Source organism: Danio aesculapii, chromosome 17 (assembly GCF_903798145.1).
Source record: "Danio aesculapii chromosome 17, fDanAes4.1, whole genome shotgun sequence".
Taxonomy (NCBI): domain Eukaryota; kingdom Metazoa; phylum Chordata; class Actinopteri; order Cypriniformes; family Danionidae; genus Danio; species Danio aesculapii.
This window is the reverse complement of record NC_079451.1, coordinates 10,533,057-10,542,684: the sequence shown is the minus strand read 5'-3', so window position 1 is coordinate 10,542,684 and position 9,628 is coordinate 10,533,057. Positions and strand designations below refer to the sequence as shown.

Sequence of the window (9,628 nt, the reverse complement as noted above, 5' to 3'; positions counted from 1 at the left end):
CTGATTCACCCTCATTGCGTGGTATGCGTCTTTGGTGCTTCTCCACACCGTAACTCTCCAGATGTGAAAAAGACAGTGAAGGTAAAAATAAATGATAACACTTGTTTAATTACTGTAACAATTGTCACCCAAAACAACAGCAGATGACAGAAACATGTAGTGTATTTTTATAAAATCGCATTACCAACTACTGTCCTAATATGCATAATATGGTGATTTTAGTTTTATAGTGAACACATGGATATAGGGATCAAGTACCCTGAGAATTTGCAATGTAAAATTGTCACTATATACAGTATGAGCTTTAATGAGATATGGCAGTTAACTTTTTCCTCATTAAAACATGCCACTGTGTTCTGAGACTGACTCATAATACTATAAATATGACAAGGAAGTTTATAGAGAGATCAGACATGTTGAAATGGAAATTCAGTGAATTATTTTCCAGCAGAGAACCATATGTAAGATATACTTTATTTGTGTCATTTATTACAAATAGGTTTGAAATACATGTGTTAACATAGAGCATTGACTGATCCTGATTCTAGTTTGACTGGCGACTGGCTGAGGAAACAGGATGTACAGTGTAACTGAAATATCATTTTTTTGGTAACTGAGGAAACAGGTTGTAACATCGCTGTTTAATATCAGCTGCTTCAGTGAGGTAGACATTGAAACGATTTAGTCACAGAATATCAAGCGAAAACACTACACGTACAATATACTTCAATACTCATTAAACAGAGATTATCACAAAAGAACACTTTCACTTGAAAATATAGTAATCATTGCACCTTTTAAAAAAGATATTTAATACTAATAAGCTGATCATTCCATAAAGACAGACATCTCAGAGGTTACGTCTTTGAGAGAAGAAATAAATATAAACGTTTTACACAAAAAAAAAACAGTCAGTGCACTGTTAAGCAATGCATAAAATTAAATAACAAATCCACATACATCTTAATATACAAAACAAGGCTATAAAGTAGGTACTGCCTTTTATAAATTAACATGTAAAATGTAACATACCAGTAGTTTCAATATCTGTGACAGTTCTACACACTTTAAAATACTTGGCCTGAAACATTTAAATGTAGAAATATCTCTCGTATATAAAGAGAGCAGCATTTCTACAAAGCTATTGAATTTTTAATGATAGCAGCAAAAAGGTTATCATCGCTTTTAATGTTTTTCTATAGCTCATAATTATGGCAACAGATATTCTTATCTTAGATAAGAGCATGTATGTTCTTAACTTATAGCTTAAGGATATATAATAAGCCAGCCATCTAATATGATTGACTATTTTTAAAAAATATTGTTCAGAAAGATTGCTAACCGAACCTGTGAAAAGGTGATAAACAACATTTTGACATAAAAATCTAATTTTTAACACCCAGTGGAGCAAATCATTTAGCATAAACAATTTTTGACTATCTACACTTCTAAATAAGTGAATAAATCATCCAGTTACTATGATATAACAGTCACGTTATGTTAAGTAACAGTCTACACAAGGCTTTCATAAGTAAGCCTCAGAGTAGACTGCTTTGAAATCCCATACAATGGAAATGTAAACTTATGACATGGCACAGCTTCATAAATTAACAGTCTAAAAATTCCAAAAGCTATTTCGGATGTAACAGTTCTCGTCATTTACTTTCATCGCCAGAAGTTCTGATAATGGTTAAAGAATGTGGCAAGCAAAATTTCACACGGACATTTAAATGGTATCAAAACAGGGCTACTGATTGCTTATTGACTTTATCTTTACCATTCAGACCATACTGCCAAATACTATGGTAGATAATTTACTGAACTTAACGTAAACATAACCTAACACAGCACAGGCGTGGATTATAGAATAAATAAAATGTAATTTAGGGTTAAGTGAAGTTGTAGTGGCTTTAAACGCCTTCAAAATAAAACAATCCCTTCAAGATGACCAAGCTTACATGTGCATAGTCAAACCTCTGTTTTACGCTCACATGAAAACATCAATACATCAAGACGGTCATTTAAGATAGCTTGAAGAAATACATTTAGTCATTACTATATGTACTTAGTCATTACTATATATACAAAGCAAACTTTGCTTTTGAAGTTTCAACCATTAACCATCTATAACCTGGACTTTCTTTAACCTCCTAGGCTTCGTTATCCCTAACTACCTTCTCAGTCCATAATCTGACCAAGTTACCAAAGTTAGGATTATACAGTGAGCCAAAACACAACTCAACTGAATTGATTTTCCCTTTAGCGGTCTGAGCCCCTCACTCTTTAAAAACATTTTTGAGAAGTTACATCTGGTGACCTCAATAGCAATAAGATGTTCCAGAGTGAATCTCACATCTACTTCCTGTTCAGTTGGACTTGTGTTCACCATTTTTGGCCCAGCCTCGGGTCATGGCCGACACCACAATGCTGTACATGGTGAGCCAGGCCTGGCGCAGAGATGTCGTGTAGGCTGGTCCCAAGTTAGACTGTAGCATATAAAGCAGGGACTCTCCAACCAACTGATGAAAACATAAAAAGAATCCAATCAATCACCTGATAGTCTGAAAATTCACTGTGACATAACTGTCAATCTCATTGTCATCTTTGTCATTTGAACGTTACAGCTGCAATATGCAATTTCCATCATGAAAGATCACTAGCTAATGATGACTGGAACTCGCAGGCAAAGTTTACTCACAGCGAAGGACTGTGTATTCACCCCAACTGCTTGGTGCTTTCTTCCCAGGTTCAACAAGAAGTCCTCCAGTGTGTGTAGGTCATCAAGATGGCTCACAGCTGCATCAATCACTAACATCACCTGGACAGATATACAACCACTTGAGCTGGGATGAACATAGTCATCTGGGATTTCATTTGGGGCAAAGTTAGTCAATTAAAAGAAACTATTGTTTGACTACACCAGAGGAGTAAATTGGAGCAGGGTTGGAGCTGAAGTCTGCAGGAAGGTACTGTAGATCTCCAGAAGAGGATTGGGCATGCCTGCTGTAAAGCAAGGCTATCAAACTCACTTACAGAGGGGTTACAGTGCTGAGAAATTTAGCTTGTTCCATAGTTAATTCCATGTGATCCAGCAATTTAAGTCCTTTAGGAGGGAGGTATATCTCCATTGGAAGGTATTTTTATAATTATATGTATGTGTGTTGTAGCACGGTTATTAGTACTTAACCCTGACAGCCCTACTGCAGAGTTTTGCTTCAACCTTCAACCAAATCCTTTAAGACATTTGCTTGTGCTAGTATGACTTGAGTAATTCTATAAAATTGGATTCTGTTTCAGGTTTGTTGAACTCTGCAGAAACGGTTTCTCCATTTAGGAGAGATATCACTTGACACACTTGTTCTAAATGAACTATGTCACTGTATGGCAGGGGTAGGCATGATTGGTCCTAGAGAAACACAGCCCTGCAGAGTTCTAGACAATCTTAATTAACCACACCTGAACAGCTTGTAAAGCAAGCAGGTGAGTTTTTTTTTTATTTAGGTTGGAATAAACCTGAACTCAACAGGAGTGTAACATTGTGACACTGTACATTTTCCTACCCCTGCTCTATGGCAGCAATTCTCAATCCTGGTCTTCGCAATAACACTCTCTGCACATTTTGCAGGTCTCTCTTGTTCAACGAACTTAATTTAGCTCATTAGAAGCGAGCTCTATGAAGGAACTGTGTTCCAATTGACATGTTCTACATAGTTTTTTCTGCTCTACCCCCTGACTCACAGGAAACTGGCTTAGGTTTTCTTCATTTAAAAACAAAGATTTGCACTGCAGTTTGCATTATCTTCAGATGAACTTATTAGTGTTAAGGGTAGTTAAGGTAACTGTATTAGAAGTCATGTCTTAAGAACTTTAATACCATTGATTTAAACATTCTTCTTTCAAACTGGAATCAAAAATATCCAGCAAAATATCCTGATGTCCACTTTGCAGGGCACTAACGGTTGATTGGAATAAACTTCTGAAGGATTGAAAACAACTGTTCTATGTTTCAACTAACAACAAAACATATAAAATGTATTTCGCAATTTAAGGAATTTGTTTCTGCAGCCTTAACACAAATTTGCTAAAGAAGGGCATCATGCATTTATTTAGGGGACAATCCCCTTTGAATCAAGCTTGGAAACCAAGTATTACTGTGGAGCACCATGGCTATGCCTTAGCTCTGATTATACCTCAGTGATTCACAACCCTGTTCCTAAAGTAACACAAACTGTACACATTTCAAACTTGCCCTACTCAAACACACCTGAATCAACTCATTAGAAGAAACTTCAAAACCTTAAATTAGTGGGTCATAAAAAAAACATCCAAAACACTGTTGTTGTGGTTGGGAAACACTGGTGTAGATGGTAACTATCATGCTACAGAAACATTCTTTTACATTCTCAAAAATATAGATTCCAACATTGGGTTTTTGCAGATTTGAAAGGAACATTTTGTGTTACCCAAAGAACCTTTCAGATTGCAGAATGTTTTTTCTTAGTCGGTAGAAAATTTTAATAATCTGAAGAAACTTTTTACACTATAGTATTAATCGATTAATCTGTTTATCTAGGCATGACACATTCTCCTGAGGACTGAACCGTCAACTTAACAATTTGACCCATTAACTCAATTAAACCAAAACTCAATTAAAATTTTGGCTACGTGTTTGGTATGTAATGCTACCTGTTTCTTAATTCTAAGACTGCAAAGAATGGTCTTGTGTTCTCATTGAGACCAGATTTGCTTGGCAAACTTGGAAGAACTTGGAAGGACACAAAACACAGATGCATCTCTGTGAGAATTAAGATGTGCTGATATTGTTGAATGCTGTTGCTCAACAAGTTCTGCAGGTTTTCTCCTTGTCCTATAATAAAGTAAATGATTAGTTCCACAAGCCATCACATTTGTGAGCTTGCAGCAAGAATCTGACAGTCTTCTCCATGGTGTCTACTCTTGGATTTCTAACCAATTATCTTAAATCTGCATTTAATGAATCCTCCATGCCAAGAACCCATCCAGGTACTGGCATGTATTCTTGGTACCTGGTTTCTTTAAGTCATGTAATACAACTTTTGCAGTAGCTGATAATGTAAAACAAGGACAACACAAGGATGAAAGATTGCATAAGAACACATACTGAGAATGGCCCAAAAGAAGGTACGTTTGACCTCAGGGCTCACCTTGGTGACATGCTCGAGGAACTCTGGGCTGGAGAGACATTCAGGTGCATCGCCACAATTTGTGCTGTAGCTGAAGAGAGTGAGTAGTGCAGGATCCAGCTCAAATAACCTATCAAGAAATGTTACACAAACCAGTAAGAGGCATGGATTTTGGTTATGGTTGTTTCATATTTCCTTAACAAGAAAAAAACTAAATGGTGCAATATAATACATTTAGCTTTGAAACGAACACTGAACTGTGTGTATCCCTTTTCTTTTGTAGCTTTTAGGTTTTCAAAGAAAATCCTTTTTATCCTTCCCTGTGAGTTTGAAGAGTATATATTATTATATTTAGAAAAGTGATACTTGGTAGCATCCTTCCTCTGAGAAGGTGATTCTGATGAAAATGCTCTTGCTGCTCCCTGTCGCCAAGCAACAAGTCAAGCCTCTCACTGAGCTGCGGTTAGAGGAACAGACAGCGGGAGACTGATGGGGAATGTTTGATGGATTAAAAGAGGTTACGCGTTACTTTGCTTGCCAATTTGCTATACCTTCATGACAATAAACTCTTTGAGTGATGAAATGCAAACCTCCAATTTGACTGCCTATTACTGTATGTAACAATTCCTTTATTTACATAAAATGTCATTGTTTTAAGAATGCATTACTTGTATGAAATTAGAATTTTTGACAAATGTCACAATCATGCAATGCTCTGAAGATGTACACTGCACAACTTTCTAAATAAACACGCAGGCTGATTTGAATGGCATTATCCCTGGATGCGAAAGAGTTTAACAGTGCATGCAGCATGATGGATACAGTACCTAGTGAATAAAACGATTCCATGTGGCACCTTGTTCTTCCCCAGACTCTCCCAGCTGTCCCGAATCAGACCCTTATCTTTCTCAGACAGCTTCTCCATTGTGACCCTTAGAATTGATGTGATCCCAGTCGTCTTTCAATGGTGTCGATTCAAAATGTTTTCTTCAGTTCAAAGTAGGACCTCCCGAATTCCCATTTCCGGACTTCAGACTCCCAGAGTTCAGTCTTCGGGTTTGACCCCCCTGTGTAGTGCAGAAATTTGCAGATATTATTCGCCAAGGACAAACAAGACTTATCAGAAGAGAGTGCATCAGAAAGCTTTTCAAATACATTTCATTAACAATCAAAATCAATTTAGCTTCAAACGCTTTCTGACTGATGCTTTATGCACAGTACAGAAGAAACCTAACTTAGCCCTGACTTTATGCTCACAACAAACAGTTTGAAGCTGACGTACCTTTCCTTCACTGCTCTAGAGGTGACCTTCTTCTCTCACTGGCTTCGTCTGTCTTTCTCTGGCATTAGGTTTTCTGTTTGTTCACTGCGAATATGTATATGTCAAGCCTGCAATCCTTGTGTTTGCTCTCTCTCTCTCTCTCTCTCTTTCTTTCTTTGTCTCACTCTCTCTCTCTCTCTCTTTTCCTCTTTGCTCCCCCCGCTCTCTCACACACATGCAAACACTCACTTTCTCTCTCTTTATCTCTCCCTCTATCTGCTCCCTCTCCCCGCACTGCTGCATGTAACCTCATAGATGCTGCTTGATGTGCTTTCAAACTAAGATGAAGAAACGTGTTCTGCAATCTTCTGAAACCAAGATGTGTTTATATTTCAGTACACTTTGTCTTTTTTAAATCCACCACATTGTAACTGTCCTAAATGCACCCACCACTATGATATCGGGCTTATATGGACTGTAGATAAGAACAGAACGGAAATATCTCTGATCTCCACTGCTCCTAATGTAGCCCATGTTACGAGCCATAGCTCCTCCTACAGGTGAGAGTCTGGCCTTTAACAAAATAACAACACCTTCAAACACTCCAGATGCATTTACAATCGAAGAACACACAAAAGAACAAAGATTAAGATGATATTGCATGCATGAATGAAAGATATTAATATTTTATTACTAAAATAACTGTGTTACTAAAAACACTAATGTTTTTTGTGAGCAAAGCGTAACATTTCTTGAAATTAACCTATTATTGATGCTTAGAAACAACTCCACTATTTACATTAAGATTCAATTCGTCAGTAGGAAATAATTAGGGCTATTTTAAGGGCTATTTAAAAATTCTGCAGCTTTCTGGAGCAAATACATTTTTGTTATTAAATATGGACAAATCCAACTTTAACCAAATAGTTGTGTTTGTGCATTTTCTATCATAAATAACCATGAAACAACCCATTAAACAAAACCATTGCAGTACTGGTGTGTTACATAACCCAAATCATCTGATATAAAATCCCAAAAACCTCTTTTTTGGAAAAGTACTGCACAAATTTGTTGCTAGTGTTCTTATGTAAAGAAATAACATTTATATTACATTAGAATTTTACAAAATACTTACTTACTTCACTATATTACTTTAGCATTTCTACTGCTGTATTTTTGAACTTTCTATTTTTCATGAAATCCTCAAAATAAAAAATTACCTTCTACTAATAAATCTACTATTGGTGAATCTTAAAAATTTTGTACAATTTAATGAGAGAAGAATAATGACTTGCGTCAACGCCTTTTAGAGTTTCCATAGATATTTACATTAGATGTCACATATGCTATTGTTGTCTATTGGAAGGAATGCGTCAATGGAGCTGCCATTTTAGTACAGGTAGCGCTCCTTTGAAATGAATGCGGAACCAAGGTGCAGTTGAGGACCATCCAGAGCCAGAGATATATACACATACATATATCGATGATTGGGAGTTTTCCCGGTGGTCAATATGCTAATATTTATTTAAATTATGAAAATTGTAATTTAACATCACTTTTCTACATCGATGGATAAATGATCGCAAGGGCATTGCTGACAAAGAGTGTGTGTTTGAGTGCATAGAAATGTATTATCCTTCCTCCTGGTTACATTTGATCCAATCCGTGTACTGAAACACACCCCCTCTTCTGCTTTCACTTAATGAATCCCCGTTATTAGCGACTCATTCACTTAGCTGACAATAAGTTTCTAGCACCGCAGCGTCTTGTTGTTATATTTCATTTATATTCTTTGCTGATTTTATTTAACAAAACTAGCATAAGCCTAAAATTTTGTGTAAGTTGGTGCTACTTTGCCTTATGGTGAATGCAGTAAGTGACTGTATTATCATCAATAACGTTACTTGTTTAGCACAAAAGTTCGTAACATACAAAATCGCAAAAAAAAAAAAAAAAATCTCACCTATGAAATGTTCTGCCTTTGGGCTTTGTTTTCTTTTTTTGGTCATTACTTAGCCCGTACACAGCGCTAAAGTTCAGCATCTTCACATCTTGACTAGTGCAGTCGAATGACATTTGTCCTGGGAGCACTGTACAAGTGTGGCAGCGCTACCGACGCAAGCTCAGGATCCGTATGTGATATCTAGTGTGTATATCTATGAGTTTTCCATGAAGTGACATCACTTAGAAACAAGTCACATGTTGCTATAATAATAATAATTCCTTACATGTATATAGCAATTTTCTGGACACTTTAAGCGCTTTACACATCTTTTAAAGGAATCTCCTCATCTACCACTAGTGTGCAGGATCCACCTGGATAATGCAACAGCAGCCATATTGAACCAGACCGCACACCACACACCAGCTGATTTATGGAGAGGAGACGTCAAGTTATGGAGAGTAATGAAGCCAATTATGATATGGGGATGGTTGGGAGGCCATGATGGACAGATTTGGCAAATTTGGCCAGGATGCCGAGGTTAACCCCTACTCTTTTTCAAAGGACATCCTGGGATTTTTAACAACCACAGAGATAAGACCTCGGTTTAAAGTCTCATCTGAAAGACGGCACTCACTGAGCAGTATAGAGTCCCCATCAATATACCAAATCTTATAAAATATTCAGTATGTATACAATATGCATAGTACTTTTTCAATGCAGGAATGTTTCTTTCTTGTTGTATTTCCTGCATTCAATTAAATCAATTGTTTTGCCTTTTTTATAACCAATGTACAGTACGAGAGTTGAACAGAATGTAGGGAGACACAAAATGTATTTTCTTTTATTACAAATAATAGAGAAAATTTATATTTTGTGCACATGTTTATTTAACTTTTTTAATTAAACTTCAAAAGATAAAAATTTTATTAAATTATTTTATGATAACTGAAGCTGAATGTATGATTCATAAGGCAGAAACGATCAAAAATAGGTATAGTGGGAATATTTAAGAAAATATCTTTAAGTCAAAATGTCTTTGAACACACATAAAAATATATTTATAGAATCACCCATATAACTAGTCATGTAGGTAGTTAGTTAGTTTATTTATATAGCACATTGTTTACAACACAACATTGCCCAAAAAGCTGGCCACAATCAATACTAATTAAAACAAGTCATACAGTACACAAATAACAACCCTCTTAAATTTTTTATTTTTTTTTCATTTTTAAATATTTCCCAAATTATGTTTAACTG

The 9,628-nt window shown here is 36.1% G+C and overlaps 1 protein-coding gene across 1 annotated transcript; it reads right to left on the bottom strand.

The window, feature by feature from the left end:
* Positions 1–484: 484 nt before the first annotated feature.
* Positions 485–6,637, bottom strand: ngb (neuroglobin). Its single transcript, XM_056477116.1, has 5 exons — positions 6,445–6,637; positions 5,990–6,229; positions 5,184–5,292; positions 2,699–2,818; positions 485–2,519 (listed from the first exon to the last, which is right to left on the bottom strand). Exons 2-5 carry the CDS (start codon positions 6,085–6,087, stop codon positions 2,367–2,369), a joined length of 480 nt encoding a protein of 159 aa, XP_056333091.1. The 5' UTR covers positions 6,088–6,229; positions 6,445–6,637; the 3' UTR covers positions 485–2,366.
* Between the last annotated feature and the right edge of the window lie 2,991 nt (positions 6,638–9,628).

Excerpts from the sequence above, each read along its gene's own strand:
- ngb (XM_056477116.1), bottom strand. The coding sequence starts at position 6,087 with ATGGAGAAGCTGTCTGAGAAAGATAAGGGTCTGATTCGGGACAGCTGG. Across the intron at positions 5,293-5,989 it reads GGAATCGTTTTATTCACTAG|GTTATTTGAGCTGGATCCTG; the intron begins GTACTGTATCCA and ends ATTTCTTGATAG. Across the intron at positions 2,520-2,698 it reads TGAATACACAGTCCTTCGCT|TTGGTTGGAGAGTCCCTGCT; the intron begins GTGAGTAAACTT and ends TGTTTTCATCAG.